The sequence below is a fragment of the Biomphalaria glabrata genome, chromosome 2, assembly GCF_947242115.1.
Source record: "Biomphalaria glabrata chromosome 2, xgBioGlab47.1, whole genome shotgun sequence".
In the NCBI taxonomy this organism is placed as follows: Eukaryota; Metazoa; Mollusca; class Gastropoda; family Planorbidae; genus Biomphalaria; species Biomphalaria glabrata.
This window is the reverse complement of record NC_074712.1, coordinates 57849246-57868151: the sequence shown is the minus strand read 5'-3', so window position 1 is coordinate 57868151 and position 18906 is coordinate 57849246. Positions and strand designations below refer to the sequence as shown.

Below are 18906 nucleotides of genomic sequence, written 5' to 3'. Positions count from 1 at the left end.
TAGGATCTAAAGATTTTCTTTATGCTTTTTAAATTTAAAATAATTCACATAGATGTCATTTATTATGACTCTCCCCCCCTCTCACACACACCTTATGATTCTTATCTTTAGGATATCTATTATCAAGTAAAAACAAACTCAATGTTTTTCAAATATTATGCCCAAATAAGATAATATTAAATACTATTTTGATGTAGATAATACAAAAAAAATGTGTCAAATTTTGTTTCAATTTGTTTTTACTTATGATAATAAGTAACAAATATTGAGATATATTCTTATTTAATGTTAAAATTCTAATTATTGTTTATATATAACATAGATTATCTTGTCAGCTCATTGGATAACTTTAAATTTTGGAATGCGCTCACGTTAGCATGTAAAATAAAAAAAATAAATTTAAATTAAATTTTGGAATGCGCTTACGTTAGCTAGTAAAATTTAAAAATTAAATTAAAAAAATAGCTAGCTTGGAAACAAAGGTATGTTACTCTAGTCTTGTTTGTGTTAGATCCACTGGGTTAGATCTTAGAGAATTTATTAGTTCCTTCATTCCTTGGTTTGGAGTATGGGTCTGAATTTCTGAGCTTACCTAGATCTAGAGAGGAGGCGACTTAGCTATCTATATTTAGAATTAGATCTAGATTCCAGTTTGTGAATGCACACATATCAATGTCAACATTTAAAGGATTCCTAGTTACTTTTGTTTTCTTTGTGGCTAGTGAAATATTGTACAAATTATATCGTAGACGCCAGAAAACGACCAAACATGGGATTCGGAAGAACGAAAGTGAAAGGTTAAGCAAGAGTTCTCTGCAAGTTCTATTTTTTCCTGATAAAAAAATTGCATGTAATTCCTTTTTTCTTTCAAGCAGTGGGTGCTTAAGAGATAACTGTCAATATTCTCATGAAAAGACCTCGTTAAGTGAGTTATATAAGCATATGACAGCCTGTCAAACGTCCATGGATATTTGTGTATATGTAATTACATGCAAAGGTTTGGCAGATATCCTCTCCGATCTGTATAAAAATGGAGTAAAAATGAGAATTATTACCGATAAAGACCAGTTGTCTTCCTCTGGCTCAAAGATCTGGAATCTAAGAAAAGAAGGTTTGTGGTTGCATTTTTTTAAATAAGTTTCAGATGAGGATTATTATATATTATGATTATGTCCTAACTAAGCCTTTTGCAGTGTGACTGTGCCCACAGGTAATGTAAAATGTTGCAGGCTGGGTTCAAACTTGGGACCATTACTTACCTCACAACCAGGCAGCCCTTGTTTGTGTGATAACTGTATATAGACTTAGTTTTGACCTGAGTTAAGACTAACATTTCAATTATAGGTGCTCAATATGAGTAAATCTATTATTCTAGATTGAGTCTAGTAACTGTCTAGTCTATGCTTTGTTCTGGACTACCACTCAGAAGCTACCATTCATTCTTTTTTGTTTGTAGTGATTGAATGGTGAATGTTCTACACACATTTTTTCTTTCCTACCAATATATATTATATATATATATTGTGGCCATTAGCCACTTACTTTTTCTTTCCCAATAATTATCAGATGCCCATTACATACAAGTCAAAAGCCTCATGATTTGACAAACAATTTAAATTAGAGTACCATATAAAATGTTATATTTATATTGATTAAACTCCCAAATCTATTTGGCTTCCTAAGTCACAAAAAGATTTTATGTCATATATATATTATTTGTCTTTTTATGAATTGGTATCATTATGATGATCTTTTTTGAGTCTGGAAAATGTTTTTGAAAGTCTGGAATTTAATTTTACTTTGAAGTTGTATGAACCCTTCTGCAGTAATATGATTGATATGTATTTATAACTTTTTTTTTTCTTCTTGCATCTTAATTAGGCATACCTGTGAGAGTGAATGACAGTTCATTTCTCATGCACCACAAATTTGTTATAGTGGATGAAAAAATATTGATTAATGGTTCCTTCAATTGGACATACCAAGCTATCACAGGAAATCAAGAAAATGTCATAATCACTGATGACATCGCAGTGACATCTTTATTTAAAGCTGAATTTCAAAGACTGTGGGATGAGTTCTACAAGCCACTGACACAAGAAGAAGAAAACCAAATAAGTTTAAGACAATCTCGCCCTCCCCTTAAAAAGCAAGATTTTTCCTAATGCTAAATCCACTAGATTTAACTATTGAGTTTTATATCAAGATTTATAGCTAATGAAAATGTTACAATAGAAATTTTTAAGTTAATATATTAAGCTTTAATGCTGAAAAAATTTTATATGTAATATACCCTAGCCCAAATGTTACTTTTTTTTTTTGTTAGTACAAATTTCTTTTCTTTTTTTGTCAATAATATATTTATAAAAACATTTTATAACTATTTTTCTTCTAAATTCTTATTTATATGTATTAATAAACTAAGCCTCTATAGTGCTGCAAATGAATACCAGTACAAAATACAATTATCCTTACAATTATTTTAAACAAATTATTGCTGAAAGGAATTAATTTGTACTAAAATGGCATTGTAAAAGTTTGGCTCTAAGTAAAGTACTGGTAATGAAAAAGCACTGGTTCAGAATGAATTTGTCAAACAGCCACAAATACACAAATAAAAATGCTATTTTATAGAGTTAAGAATTTTTACTTGTTCATTTTTTTTATGTTGCATCAAAATAGAGTATTAAATGTTACATCAGAAGTATATATATATATATTAATTGATTTATCCTATTTATATTCGTGTTTCTTCCATGCACATTACTTTGGTATAAATTAATTATACCATAATCATTCTAATATTTCCTATTCTTATTTTATAACAACCAATAAAAGTTAAAATTGTAAGTCTCAAAACATGAAATATACTTCTTTTGCCTTCTTATGGTTACCTATTTTTTTTTTTTTTTTTAAAGAAATTAACTTGAAATGTGACTGAATAATAATAAATGTACTATGTACTAATAGTACTACCCTTGACCAGTGATAGGTAGCTAAAAAAAAAATTTCTTAAAATTTTAAGTAACAGGCATTTGACAGTCTACCCCTCCATGTTAAAAAGTTCCAGAAATGTGTTACCCAAAGTCTTCTCAGCACACCATAACAAGAAATAGTTTGAATCATCTTAAATGTCATCCTTATTATTAGGTTCTACTTACATCTTAGGAGACTGCAAGTGTATTTTGTAAAATATTGCATTACTTCATTTTGAGATGCTACTCAATGTTAATAAATTGTGATTATATCTCCATTGATTAATCATAGGTAGACAAACTGAATGAGGGGAAACTCATTTGAAAGGTTGTGTTTATCTTTGAATAGTTTAATTTCTTAAATGTTCATCTTTAGTTAATTAGTAACTTAATTAAAACCACATTTCTAGATACAAGATAGTGATGCATTTAATCACAGAAATATTTCTTAATGATTAAAAAAAACTTTTAATGGAGAAATAAAGTTACTAACATCATTTACAATATCTAAAATTTAAAAGTAAACAATAAAACTTGTGAAAAAAAATAATTTGCAAACTTATAAGCTATACAAGCCAAACATCATTCTCACTTTTACACATTAACACACACATAAACAATCTTAAGTATACATACAATTTACATCCAAAATCGGTCAAAGTTCACTTTATTAAATAAAAAAAAAAGTACAAATTTGAATAATGACACAATTAAAAATCCATTATGCAGTGTTTTTAATACCGTCTATAATAATTGCCATCCCCTTCAACTGGAGCAGAAAAATCACTGTAACGATTAGGAACACTCTGAGAATGAGAAGCAGAACTGTAGGATCCATCATTTCTTTGACTCACTCTGAAATAAAAGAACAAGACAATTTAGTCCTAACATACATTGTACATTGTTGGAGGGATTTTGTCTAAGGTTCTTTATGTATTATTGCCTTTTTTTTTCTGTTTACAAACTAATATTTAAATATTTCACTCAAGGCTATAATTTAAAAATCTGAACCTATTTCATTTAGCTAAACAATTTTCAAAACAAATTTTTTTGTTATTCAAATTAAAAAAAAAAAAAAAGTCAGTGATTAATTAGAAATAAAAAAAAAAGCAGTAACTACATGTACCTGGTAAAAGGTTTTCTATTAATTCATAATAAATTTGTGATTAACGCATACATACATGAAATAAAAAAAATTGGTACAAGTAGACTGCTAAGTAAACACCTGACAAGTAAAGTTGGTAACTAGTCTGTCACTTACTGTCCAAAAATGACATAAAAAAAAAAAATTATTAACTACTGACCTGCTAGTACCGGGATATTCAGGTCCTCTCTGACCTCGACTGCCTCCTCTGGCAGCTTCAGAAGCTGAATTAATGGATGATCTGTCTTTTGTGCGACCACTTTCTCCACTGGTTCCCACACTACTGAATGCTGACACATTTCTTTGAGAGCGCTGTGCTTGACGAGACAAATCAGCACCAGAGCTGTTCCGGTCAGACCGCTCTGCTCTGTCACGGCTGCCCCTGTCAAGTCTATCAGGCCGACTGTCCATTTGTCTGTTCAAGTCTACTCTTTTACTTCTATCTACGACCCTATCAGGTCTGTTGGGTCGATCAATGCGATCTCCTCCAGCTCTTCCTAACCTTTCAACTCTATCATCTGTTCTGTCCCCAGCTCTGTTGTCTATTCTGCTACTTCTGTCTCCTGACCAAGAACTTCCACCAAATTCACTTGAATGCTAAGAAACAAAATATAAACATCTTTTAGTCTTGTAATATACATTAGTTAAAAAAATAAATTAAATTATATTCTCAATTTTTTTTTTAAATGTCCCTTTTATAGTTGCATTGTTTAACTTGTGCAGAGGAAAAACACAAAGAGTTTCTGCTGTATTCTAGTATGTTTATATCTCAAAACAAAATAACAGCTTTAGAAATCACAAATCATGTTTGAAACAGGGCTAAGTATAAGTGAAAGATTTTGTCAATATTGTATGGATATACATTTAAACTATACATCAAACAAGATGTTGAATTGACAGAGAAGAATAACAAAATGGGATCTGTAATAAGTTAATCCTATTCAAAGATTAGGTTGTATATTATTCACAATGTAAATATGTTTTAAAAAATGTGTAGCCCACGCAGACATATATATATATATGTAAAAAGAAGTCATTAAAAGGACTCACAGGATCAATAGCCCTAGAGCTGCCCAATCCTATTTCAGGAGTTGCACCAAAATGTCTTGGTGCATGGCCAAGCAGTGACGTTCTGTGTGAGGAACCAGGAAGAGAGAAATTGTGCCCTCCACTTGTCTGAGCTGTGCTTAGCATGGCTATTTGATTCTTTATGGCTTGATTCAACTGGTTTTGAAGCTGCAACATTTCTTTGGTGACCTACACAAACATTTTAACAAAATATTTACAACATCATCATAGCTTAGCAATGTTGCTGACTTAAATAGTTCAATATATATCTTAAACCAACCTGGCTTTCTTCTCTATCATTTCTCCTAGAACCCCTGTCACGAGAATCTCTATCTCTATTTCGTCTATCATTCTGACGCTCATTCATTCTGCGACGGCCAGGTCCACCTGGATAATCTCTGCTGCCTGAACCAACAAAATATAAACAGCGTTTGTGATTACATTTTGTTATTTCTTAAAAGCAAAGAAATTTTTTTTAAAATATTTTCAATGATAAATGCATACCAGGCCCATGATTTTTAGGATCTGTACCAAATCGTCCTTCTCCACGTCTGGATAAGGAATGTCGTCCACCTTGTCCTCTAGGACCATCCCCTCCATCATCCATTCCCTGGTTCATTCTCTGTCCTCTCATCAGCTGACCTCTGGTTGGTTTCTTTCTGGTCATCATTGCCCTCTTTTTGATCTGTTGAACACGTCTGTTGAGAGATGACATTATGGGCCTTCTGGGCAGTGAACTTTGGTTTAGGCTTTCAATAGAATCTGGTGGTCCAGTATCTTTCTTGTTAGGTGTGGGAATGAAGAACATAGGTGGCAGAGTAATTGCTTTAACTGTTAAGAGAGAAAACAAGTGTTTTTTTAACATATTTATTGATATGTGACAAAAGATATCAATAAGAAATGATCAAATAATGTCATTCTGATAAGGGAATAATAAAAGCCATTACCTAACTCATCCACAGACAGTTTAACATGGACATCATTTATCTCTAGACGTTTGAAGGACTTGTACACCAATAAAGATGTTACTGGAGTTTTACATTTGACTGTTGCCTTGCTATAGAGACATGACCATGATAGAGAAAGCCAATTAAAATAACTATTTAACAAATAATAATAAAAAGAAATAGCTGTTGTTTTATTTATGGAATGATCAAAGCATTCAAGTTTAATTTTAAACATTATTTAATTATCATACTAACAGTTACCCAGTATTTAAAATTTAGCTTTTGTGAAGTGAAATACTTCAACCTATACCAGTACCAAATAAGTGAAAAGTTTTTTTTTTAATTGAAATTGAAAAATTATTTTTTGAACAGATCACAAATATAATACTAAAAGAAATGCTAATTTTGGATTTAAAACAGTTTTATATGTAGGAAACATATGTTAGCAAAAGTATATTTCTCTGAAATAAAAACATCTTTCATAGTTAGTTGAGCAATAATTTGTATCAATAGCATATAAATGACAAAAGTTTGAGGAAATGTATATCAATTGGCATATTCATCTCCATTTATCAAACTAACATTTTTATTGTCTATTTGTTGAAGCTGTAAATAAATCAATGTTGCATAATAGTTGTATAGCAAATGTTAATTCAAAGTCAAACATAAAAAGCACATCATAAATTCAGATTGAATTTCAACTTGAAAATAATAGGCCTCAATATTGATTCAGTATTTTTACTTCTGATGAGTAGAAAAAGAAGTCTTTTTTATAACTGCTTAGCTTGACCAAAGGACAGCTTGTTCTCAAGTGCAAGATGAATGACAACTTTCTATATAAACACTGTACCCCAGTATCTGAAGCATGTCACTGTTAATGTAGTTTAAGGCATTTTTATCAGTAAGCTGCTATTTGTAGACTTGTACTTAATACTGTATCTGAAGCATTTTGTATGTCACTGTAGATGTAGTTGGGCTGCTTTCTGTAGATGATATTTGAAGCATATGCATCTTATTTGTCTCATATGATCTACAAATAACTTTTTTTTTTTAAAAGGACTTTTCAGTTAATCTGAGTGGGCTGCTTTCTGTAGATGATATTATGTACTTCATACTGTAATCTGAAGCATTTTGTTTGTGACTGTAGATGTTGTTGGGCTGCTTTCGGTAGAGGATATTTGAAGCATGTGCATCTTATGTCTCATATGATCTATATGTAATGAAAATTTTGAGCTCTGAGTTATTCACAAATAACTAAAAAAAAAAAAATAGGACATTCCAGTTAATCAGAGTGTAGAAGAATTTCTTGTGACTTGTCATCTGTAGATAATAACTGAAGCAGGTGCTCCCCAGGTGATCTAATTGTGAGTAAAATTTTGTTCTGTAGACAGTTATGAGTAGATGATGGAAGAAAGCTGGAGATGTTAAGCCATCCTCTTTAGGAGATAATTTATGTATATGACTGGATCCTCTGAAGCAGATTATTCTATCTCAATGCAGTTGAAGAAAACTTGAGATGCAAGCTATCATCTGTAGAAGGTGAGAACTCAGTAGTCTAGCTAAAAAAAATCTGTATATCTAGTTCAAGAGAGTTGGCTTGAGCTACCAACTGTCAAAACTTAATTCAGGTACATTTCACATAGAGAAGCACTTTTTTTTCTCTGAACACTTGAGTCCATGAATAGAAATTGTAGTGTTCAGTTCACTTTATATTGAAGCTATACACTGTAGTAGCTGCTGGCCATACTTGAGCAAGGTGAAGATATGAGAGTATCCAGTGGCTTATATACATAACTTGTCTTGGCAAGAAAATTATCCTCTTAAAAAGTCTTTAAACTGATATATATGGTTATCATTTACCAGCTGTCCCTTTTATGAATGTGTTGTCTATGAAAACATTATTGTTAATGTCAAGATTATAAACGAATGAGCCAAATTCACTTACGTATTTGAGGTGGTAAACAGCCAAATAGTAGTCTGTATAAGACTTTGCAGTCAAATGTTTTGTTTTTTAAATTTTGCAATGCAACACTCAGTGCCTGACCTACTCACCGTTCATCTGGATTGTCGCTCTCAATTATTTCAATTTCAGTGGCAAAGGGGAAAATTGCACCGATGAAATCTTTGGTGGCCGCCCGGGGCAGCTTGTTTAATGTGACAGTTTTCTCAATCAGGGTTCCTGAAAGAAGATTGTGGCCATGTGAGACAAAGTTGCTCATTGGTTACAGACTGTTTAACACGAATGTCGTTTCTAGTTGACCAGATGGCAAAAGCTGATCAGATGGAGTCATGGCCACAAATGTCGCAACCGTTGCTTGTGAACTTGTCCAATCAAATGAGTCAGCAATGTTTTTGTTTTTCAGCATTTATTCCAATATTTTTTTCTTCAGTTTTTTTCATCTTAAAAGGTCTACTTATGCTTGTAATTTAGTAGAGCAAAAAAATTTTCCCTTAAAACATAATTAAACTAGCTGCATTATAAGTGTACAAAATCATTTTACTATTTCTTTTTTAGATTGCTTTTTTAAAAAGTGAAATAATTTAATTTTTTACTTCTTTATTTAAAATTACAATCTTGTTATGCCAAACATATACCAAACAAATAAAACATTGCTGACCATTTGTCTTGTGAGTTGCTGGAATAGGCGGACGATCTGCAGCTAAGAGAGTTGCTGATTTAGGAGATAAAAAGAGCATGGCTTTGTTAGAACAATAACATAGGTTACTGCAGTGACCCAGACATAAGGGAACCTTACTGTCCGTGGGAGGCCAAGTACACCAGCAGCAATACTGTTTGCTCAGAGGTGATACCAAGTGAGCAGCCAGGAAGGTGACATGATGTTCGCTTGAATGCAAAACGGCTGTGACAGCTTCATACGAGAAGTACGAAAGCGAGAAGTGTCACAGCTACATCATTTATCTCCATCTCCATATTAGAATGGGGCTGTGCAAGACCTGGAGTACAACTAGTAAAAAAAAAGCATTTTAAATATTATTAGTATGAACTATCACACTTTCTGAACTTTCCCAAGAAATCTAGGTTCAAGTTTAGACTTAATTATTATTATCTTTCAAATTTTGAAAATCTTAAGATTAACAGGTTTTGTTGCAAGGTTTGGATATAAACATAAAGAAAATAACTTTTTAAGTGGAATTTTTTAACTCTACATATTCAAATTAACATCTTTGCTTTTAGTCTTTGAAATAATTTAGTATAACTTCATTATTGACTTTGTAATGGATCGTTCTAAACATAAGACATTGATAGTATTGGGGCTCAGCCTAAGGTTTATTCATTTTGTTTTTTTAACAGAATGACTATAAATTCTACTTTATTTTAGCTTTGTTAATTTACAAAGGGGGCAAATTGTTTTCATAATGTGAAATTTTTGTTATTAACAAAAAATTTAATGTAAAAAAAATATGTTAATTATGAAATACTTATTTCTATTTGATTCATAATAAGTTAATAATACAATTTTTTTATACATTTCAGATCTGATATTCTAGAAGCATCTAGGGTTTGTTTATAAAATATATCTGTGGTCTTTTTTTAAATATATACATTTGAGCAATTCATAAACTGGTCATATGAATGCTTTGTGGTTACTTGAAGTCAAAAGTGTAGCTGCAATTCTTTGTTTAAAGAATTGGATACTATAGAACAATTTACAAGTTATAGAACTTGGAATAAATTCTGTCTACTCCAATGGTCTCAACAACCTTGAAGACAATGTAAGAATGGTGGTGAGTCTGACGTGGAAATGGTGGCTATTCAAGATGTTGCCTCAGCCCAAAACAGGTGAGCCTTAAATGCCTGAAGTTGTTGATAGAGAAGGGTATAGATGGTTGCTGCTGCTGCTCTGAAACTCCAATATGATAAGATGACCAAGTGAGATACTGTGTGTGGGTGTGCATTTTACTCTACAGCTGCTCACATTGTGTATGCACTGAAGAATGTAGACATAAATGATATCAACAAACTCCAAGGATGACTGATACAACAGGAAGGTAAGAGCTTGGTATCTGCCAAAAATTTACTTCACAAGATTACTGTTCAGAAAAAAAAAAGTAAAAATAAAACAAAATGATGAATGAAATGGACTTACCCTTTTCACCTTTGGCATCAAAAATCTTTTTAGAGAGGAACTTGTCAAACATTAGAAATGCTAAAGTTAAAAAAGAAAGAAAAATAATTGTACTTCTCACCTAGCTACATTGCTGAATGAGGAACAAACAAATCAACAATGACAAGAACTAACCTTTACACTCCTTCTTCGAATCATCTCCATCTTCCTTGCCACCTGTGTCTTTTCTAACCACCTCGATACTCAACAGGTTGTGGTGAAATCCCATTCTAAGAAGCTTGCCAATGATGGCAGCAGTTTCCTTCTGAGTGGCAACATAAAGCTCTGCTTTACTGTGGACCAGAAACAAAGACCAAGGCTGCATAAATACACAATCATTTGTTCCAGATCAATTACAAAGTAGCATCTTTCCATTACAATTTTGATTTTTTTTATGATCATTTACAACTAAAAAATCATTTGGTTATTTTTTTTATATTTATTACAGGTCTAATATTGTCTATCAAGATATCAACCACAAAAACTTTTTTTTGCTACTACCAGTGATCTTCCAATTGAGACATTTCGATCAAACTTTAAATATTTAAAGGCATTTCGATCAAACTTTAAATATTTAAAGGCTCTACTAGCACTAATCCCTAAACAAGATTTGGAAATGTCCGGATATTACACAACAATAAAAATAACGGGTCCCCCCCCCCCCTGTAACAAATAGGAACAGCACTTAATACCCCCCCCCCCCAACCCCACCAGAGTAACTAAAAAATAGTAAAATTTGAATTATATAAAAGAATTTTTTTTTAAATTAATTATCATCTGAAATATGTTTCACAATTGCAACATACAAATTTTTAAACTATTTTTTACTGTTAAATTACAGTTACTACTTGAACTTTCTGCTAAGAGCAAACGCAGACTGAAATAATAATGATTTGATTTAATTGAAAAATCAGGTATAGCATATTTTTTTTCTGCAGTGTTCTTACAAAGTTATTTTGTTAACTCCATTCTAAGAAAGGTTTCAACCATTACTTACCCGTGTCTTCCTTCACTGGGAATGTACAGAAGACTTTCTGAAGCCAACTTACACAGTATGCTCATATAGTTCAACTGCAAGTCTTCTGCATGAAGTGGATACACTTTTAACTGCCATTTACGTTCTGTAAAAAAAAAAAAAAACAGTCATATATATCCTAATCCAATAGTCTATATTTACAAGGATTAAAAGTATGAACTGAGACTTTGTCTACTGATCAGGTGTTCTAGTAAGGTTTCAATAAAGATTTCTGCAATAAAAAGGAGGCGGGGTTGATGCCAGAATAAAAATACATTTTGACCTTTAAAAGTAAAACTAAGGAAGAGTAGTTCAACATCATGTCAACCGAAGAATATTACATTTTATTATAACTAAATTTAGAAATGTGCAAATCAATGAATTATGCTGTACATTGACTTTATGAATTCATTTTAAGATTATTAGTATGTATTAAATAAAAATTTTTCCCCCCATTTATTCTCAATTAATTAAAACCTACTTCTAAGGCTGTTGACATCGACGACTGGGGCCTTTGGTTTTTTCCGTAACCTTGAGTTTGAGGCACCAGCTTTAGATGAATCAGCATTTGAAGCTTTTCCTCCATTGTCTGAGCCACTATTTCTCTGACTTTTATCTCTGGTGTCTACTTTAACAGTCTTATCATCTTTGTCTGAATCCTCTGAGTCCCCTGCCATGTCCAACACTACAAAGTTTTCGTTACCACCGACACTTTCCTTTTTTATTTCAACTGTCTCAGCTTGCATGGAAGTTTCCTCTTCAGTGTTCATACTTGATTAATAGTTCTCTGCAAAAGTTATTTTTACTAGTCAGCCAATTGTTAGTAACATCAGTGTTAAGTGAATTATTTTTATATCCAAAACTAGACCTAGAAAAAAAAAAAGGAAAACATCTATAACCTTATCATTTGGTCTATAAAATTAGATATGTTGACATGCTTCACTATGCATAGTATAGTTAAAATCTAATGTTAAAGAGGGGTGGATTAGGTATGGCTAAGTACATACCTCATTAAACATTTTTTTTTCCAGACTATGATATCGAATGCCTTGTAAACCATATCAAACAATATTATTTAAACATTTGTATTACTGTATTTTTGCCCTGATTACCAGCAGGTTATTCAAAGGTGCAAGGTTTACAAAATTTATTTTTATTTTACTCATAAACATAGCTTTTAAATGGAACCTATGGACATACTGGTGGGTCTTTATATACCTCCTATTGTTCGACCTGTGGTTGTGAAATGTACATATAAACCTCAAGAAAACAATTCAGGCCAATCGTAGGGCCTATGCACAATCAGGCCAACCATAGGGCCCAGCTCAGCTGCTGCAGCAAATCTTTCTCCACCATCTCAAGATAACTAAGTCATTTTTGTCGAAACAACATACTACAAATATGAAGTAAGCTTGTATTTCACACAAGTGTTGCACTCTATGTCATGAGCACGATTGCATTTAAGGACAGACGTCTGATGAGCAACAACTTTATATGCAGGTAGTTTTCAGGAAGTCACTCTTTGCACATGCGGGGTATATAAGGGTGCGAGTTGAACGATTTTGTTTTCACTCATTTTGTAATTTGTGTGGGGTATATGCGTGTAAGTATGCTTATCTGGTAATCATCTCATTTTTCATTTCAGGAATTTTCTGGTCAAGAATGAAGTAAACAACCATTTGTAAAAGAGAAGAAGTGACTAATTGCCATACCCCTGTCGTAATGATAGATATATGGATAAATAAATTTAGCAATGGCAGTGGAGGAGCATAATACACAGGTTTAGTAGCACTTTTCCATGACAAAATTTTAGGAGTTTTTTAAAGGATGAAATGTATGATATGTGTGTGTGTTTCCCGTCCGTTTGTGTGATACATAGTAAAACATACACAAAACTAAGACTAAGCATTTATCAAATCAATTATTGTTATTTGATTTTAAAAATAATAAATATCTTGCCAATATGCCACAGAAAAAATGTTATCAGCTGTGGTATGTCCACAGAAAATGTAATGAAAGTTATCTTTTAATCAATTAACAACTTGACAGTCATCCCAAAACCTCAAACATTGAAACAACCATTTTTTTTCAAAGATTTATTTAAAAACATTACAAATGGTTGCTTTTCCATTTTTTAAAATAAGAAACATTCTTAAAGATGCCTTCATAATGTATATTCTCTGTGATGGAAATGTACATTTTTAGTTCCCATGATTGGCATGATGTGTATCTTTAAGTTAAAGATACAAAGAGTCATGATGTGCATTTGAGGTAATGTTTTATTCTTTTATTAAATTAGCTAACTTAAATCCTTCTCATAAACAGAGCCAGTAATATATAGGGCAATATAGGCCTATTTGAATTTTAGTTGACATTTGCTTACTAAAAAATGGCTTTTTTGGATCGGAGGGGGAGATTAGACCAGAGAGGGAGGGGGTGGATGAAAGTGTTAACTTTTGTTTTTCTAGGGTTGGTTTAACTATCGGTTTTAGTTGAAACTAGATTAACTAGATCTATAAAAAAATGGATCTCTAGATACTCCTGTTCACTGTTATTAACAAATAATAGTTAGGCGCTAATGAATAAGTTAAAACCACTAAATATTGTCATTAATATTGACTTAAAACGCTTCAGATTCCCACTATATTTCACTATAAACTAACTGATACTAAGCACAGCGCACGATGTAAACACAACAATCACGTGACTCGGAAGAAATCCGGAACAACCCCATTCTTGTTTTAGACTAGAGTCTAATAAAGTCTAATTAAGTCTAATTACTCTAATTAAGTCTAATTCTAAAGAGTAAAGACAAGTCTAAGTCTACTAGATCTAGATTTCTAGAGTTCCCTAAGTCAGGCTAAGGCTAAGTGAATTTGAAAGACATTTTTGATTTTTGACATTTAATTTGTTACTTCGTATGATTTTTACATAAATTTTTTAGTGTTAAATTTATCAATTATCTAATATCAGTACACTTAAATAAATACACTATTATGATAATCATTAATAACATTAATATTATCATTTTAATAATTAATTATTAATTTTTAATATCATCATCATTATCATGACTAGTGACTAGACTAGAGTCGTAGAGTGTATCAGTATCATGATTATTTTAATATTTACTAGATCTATGACTATGACTATCGAGTATCGTCACTGTTAGTACTGTTACGTACTAGACTCTAGATCTAACTATGTATTATGATGAGTGAATCTATCATTACAGAAGTCTAAATAAATAATTTCACTACATCTAGAATTCTAATTTTAGATCTAGAAAAAATCAAGAGTTTCTAGATCTAGAAAAAGTGAAGAAGAACAATTACAATCATGAGCAGTGACTATCGGAATATTTTCCTAGCACAAACATGGGGCACAAATTAATCTTGACACAAAAACGGAAGTGTAATGGAAAAAAAAGTGAATTACAGTGCCCTCTAGGAGTGGATTACATCCTGTCTCTACCAGTTAGCTCCCCTCTTACCTTATTTGGTCCAATTTTTGTTTTCAGTTATTTTTCTTTATAATTTTTGCATAAGTAAAACATGAGTGAAAATTATGTACTGCTTTTATCTTTTAGTACCTTTGAGGGTAAATGCTACAGAAAACTGCTGGGTATCATATACCAGGATTAGAAAAATGAGTTTGTACTTTCAATGTTCACAGGTCAACACTCGGCTGACAAAACGGAGGAACTCCTCACTACCCGAAGAGACGAAAGCTGAAAAGTCGACAAAGGAAAAGCAGAATTAAAGAATGGGTCGGACTCAGTGGCGTCATTAGGAGGGTGCGGTCGCACCGGGTGACACCCGTTAGGGGGGGGGGGGTAACACCCAAGTAAAAAGAGCTGCACTTTGGGAATATATATGGCTCCTTTTGTCTCGAAAGGCAATGGATGCGCCCAAAATGAGTCACTGGTTTTGGCTTAATCTTGAGACGGGGCAGAATCTGGTGTGGCTAATCAAGCCAATTCTAGAACGGCAGACTTTGCCACAATTCGTACATGTGTATGCCTCTGATTTCAGGGCTAGCGGACAGGGCAGCTTTTTGTTCTCAGCAAGTGTTGTCCCAGCACGCACAGTCTGTCTCCATGCACTCCGGTCTTTGGCTATGTTTTCCCACATACTTTCGCTGATGCCTGTGGCTCTCATGTCTCGCTTGCAGACATCTCTATATGTTAGTCTTGGGCGGCCCTTGGGTCTGACTCCTTCCACAAGCTCAGCATATAAGATATCTTTCGGGATTCTACCATCTGGCATGCGGGTGACATGTCCGAGCCAGCGTTAGGGGGGTAACACCCAAGTAAAAAGAGCTTAATATCACAAACAAAACGCTAATCCATACTTTCAGATGTATACCAGCTTCATGTATGTATATGAACACTGCTTTGATTTTAAAAAATGTTGCAGCGAAATTCTTCAGGCATAAAGTATTATTTAAATCTCACATGTAATTAATGTAAATTTTGTAGAAATGGAAAGTAAATAATTGGCCATTGAAATATCTAAGATGATGATGTGATTTCATTTTTCTATAAAAGAAGCTCTAATCAAGATGAAGGAATAGTTACAATGTGTCAGTCGAATGATATACTTGAATATTTTAGGGGATTTTTCTTCTATGCGTGTGCCAATTTTACATGATTTAGGAATGAAATTATCCAGAGCGAAAGGAAAAGTTGTAAAAGAATGGTTATGATGTTTCATAATAGGGACAATTTAGTCTCTTAATAGCGAAAAACTGTATTCTTTTGTTATCGACTATTTTCAACTAATTTTATAAAAATGAAAGAGAAATGAATAACATTAATTTAAAATGTTGTTGAATTAAAGTCTGAAATTGGAATATTAATAGAATTATGAAGAATTCCTCTGGATTTGTTTTACATTTAGGCGCCTCTGAGTCCACCCAGCTCTAACGGGTTCCTGACATAAGTTGGGGAAAATTAACGGCTATTGGTCGTTGTGCCGGTCACATGACACCCTCGTTAACAGTAGGCCACAGAAACAGATTACCTTTACATCATCTGCCCCATAAATCGCAAGGTCTGAAAGAGGAACTTAACATTGCTTTAAAATACTTTATTCGTTCGGAAATTATAGCCATTAGAGATGCAGCTTAAGATCTTTTATTTTACCTATCTTTACTTAATTTTTTTTTCCCACTGGTCGGACCATCTCTTGATATTTTCAGTTCTGCTAAGAACAGCCGTTGACCTGAAAGAGTGGAGGGATTTGGTTACACGAACTGTGAAAGAACCCCTACGACGAAAGTCAACAGACTTAATTAGGATGAGCAAATAATGATGATTTTAGTCTATTTGTTATACATGTTTTACCACTTATTGAGAGATGTGACTGTATACGTGGAGTTATTTCCCTTATTACGTTTTGCACACGTTTTTCTACCATATCCCAATCTCGGATCAAGTTGAAATTTTGCTTAATGTATTCAAAGTTGATGACATTACATGAATCAATTAAAAAAATAAATAATAAGTAAATAATTTAGTGCTAATTAATTAATGTTGTCTTTTGTAAAAACTTTGAAAAGGGAGCTTATTCCCGCAGTATTGAGATATATGGTAGTTATTTTTTGTGGTTATTCCCCTTAGATGAGCTTTGTTTTTGTTAACTTTAAAAATGTATTGCTTGTTTTCCACCTATTCTATTCAAGGAATGGAGAAAGACGGTAGTCAGATTATGTAGGGTGCTCCTACGGTTCGAAAGTCTAAGAAATAGGAGAATGACATCAGTTAAATTGAGGCCAATGCTGTTTGAGTCTACGTATAACACAATGTGTGAGTGCCTCATCTGACCCGCAGGGGCCGACGACAAGTATATGTATGAAATAAAACTCATGTCAATTTTTTTTTTTACTTTCAGTAAAATTTTTCTCTGGAGGCGCGGTGGCTGAAAGGTAAATCCTGGTGAAGACTGGGATTTTTAATTTCGGGATCATTAGGGTTAAGTCCACCCAGCTCTAATGGGTACCTGACAGTTGGGGGAAAGTATAGGCGGTTGGTCGTTGTGCTGGCCACATGACACCCTCGTTAACGGTGGGCCTTAGAAACAGATGACCTTTACATCATCTGTCCTATAGACCACAAGGTCTGAAAAGGGAACTTTACTCTTTTTTTTTTATCTTTCTTTAAGTAGTAGGGACCTACTATATCTTATCTTATCTTATATAATACAGACGTTACTTCAAAAAAGAAGATGATTACGTCCTACGCGTCATGCATTTAGTCATGCATACTAACCAATGACTTAAATTCTGCCAAGTCACTGGTTTTCCTGGCTAGCTCAGGCAACCCATTCCATGCTCTAATAGCACTAGGGAAGAAGGAGTATTTGTACAAATTTGTCCTAGCATATGGGACGAGGAATGTGCCTTTATCTTTGTGCCTTTCAGAGTATTTTATTAAATTTTGTTTTTGTATTTGAAGATTATGGTTCAGTGTTTTATGTATGATTGCTACTTTACTTTTGAGCCTTCTGTCCTGAAGGCTTTCTAAATTTAGTGGTTTTACTAAAGGAGTAATTGGTCAGAAATGTAAATTACCATGTAGCTTTTTATATTTCTGGGCTTGTCACATTTTCACAGGTAGACTTTGGGCCAGTACTTGACACGGCCGGGTATCCGGACTAAGTCTCTGAACCGTGGCGATAGCCGAGAGTTTTTTTGTTTTTTTTTTTCTTTAAAAATTGTGTTTTATCATCAGAATTTTTTATTATTTTTTTTCATATGTCAAGGACAAGTGCTTAGATATGACCTGTATACATACGTTAAGCAATTAGAGCATGAACAGTTTTGTATCCCAGGACCGTCCATCCCGCCTGGTTAAAAAGAGTAACTACACTATATACACCTATAATTACATTTTATAATTGGTCAAATTTTTATATTCGTGTCATAAGACACGTACTTCGAGTCGCAACATATTTTTAGTCTATACTTTGTACAGATTTACTTTACAAGCCTTGCGTGTAGCGAAATAATACAGTATTTCATAAAAATTCCGTTTCCTAAATAGATCACGCTCAATAGCAAGAATGACCAAATGTTTCAATCTATCTTCGAGAATTGTTGACCTCAATTCTTCATAAGATTGAGGTGCGAGAAGCTTCTTTCATCGGATTCCACAATTACGGGTATACCTATTGTATAATGCCGTTTTTTTTTTAACGCGCGTAGGATTGGCGTTTTCCATATTGATTGACACCCCAAAATGAAAATTTTATCTATATTTCAGGAGATTTTTATGAATTTTCAAAAGATTTTAAAAATTTCTGGAGATTTTCAGGACTTTTTTGTATATTTTGCCATTTCAGGAGATTTCTAGGAGCTCCTGGTAAATCAGGAGGCCGTGGTAAATCTGTTATAAGTTATAAAATGGTTTAATTTAATTAATAATTTACACCTAGAATTAGCGCGGGGCCTATGAAAGTGCGGGGCCCACTGCGGTCGCATAGGTTGCAGTGGCCTAAGGCCGGCCCTGCAAAATAGCGGCGTAGGCCTATGCTACGCCGCGGGTCTACTAGTCTTATATAAGACGTTACTTTATGTGTCAATCTAGTCTTGCATATTAATCAATGACTTAAACTCTGCTAAGTCGTTA

At 33.0% G+C, this 18906-nt stretch overlaps 2 protein-coding genes across 3 annotated transcripts; one reads left to right on the top strand and one right to left on the bottom strand.

The window, feature by feature from the left end:
* The first annotated feature begins 495 nt into the window (after positions 1–495).
* On the top strand, positions 496–2906 carry LOC106052778 (uncharacterized). Its single transcript, XM_013208224.2, has 2 exons — positions 496–1111; positions 1882–2906. Exons 1-2 carry the CDS (start codon positions 673–675, stop codon positions 2163–2165), a joined length of 723 nt encoding a protein of 240 aa, XP_013063678.1. The 5' UTR covers positions 496–672; the 3' UTR covers positions 2166–2906.
* Positions 2907–3427: 521 nt separating this feature from the next.
* On the bottom strand, positions 3428–14723 carry LOC106052777 (uncharacterized). 2 transcript variants are annotated; one of them, XM_056021643.1, is made up of 12 exons: positions 14612–14723; positions 11758–12063; positions 11259–11382; positions 10397–10554; positions 10244–10303; positions 8187–8313; positions 6135–6244; positions 5692–6018; positions 5468–5592; positions 5170–5376; positions 4280–4716; positions 3428–3830 (listed from the first exon to the last, which is right to left on the bottom strand). In XM_056021643.1, the coding sequence occupies exons 2-12, from the start codon at positions 12044–12046 to the stop codon at positions 3710–3712; spliced, it is 2085 nt and encodes a 694-aa protein (XP_055877618.1). In that variant the 5' UTR covers positions 12047–12063; positions 14612–14723; the 3' UTR covers positions 3428–3709. The 2 variants fall into 2 exon arrangements, with proteins under 2 accessions (XP_055877618.1, XP_055877619.1); XM_056021644.1 differs by having other exon boundaries at positions 11758–12144; positions 14612–14698.
* Positions 14724–18906: the final 4183 nt, after the last annotated feature.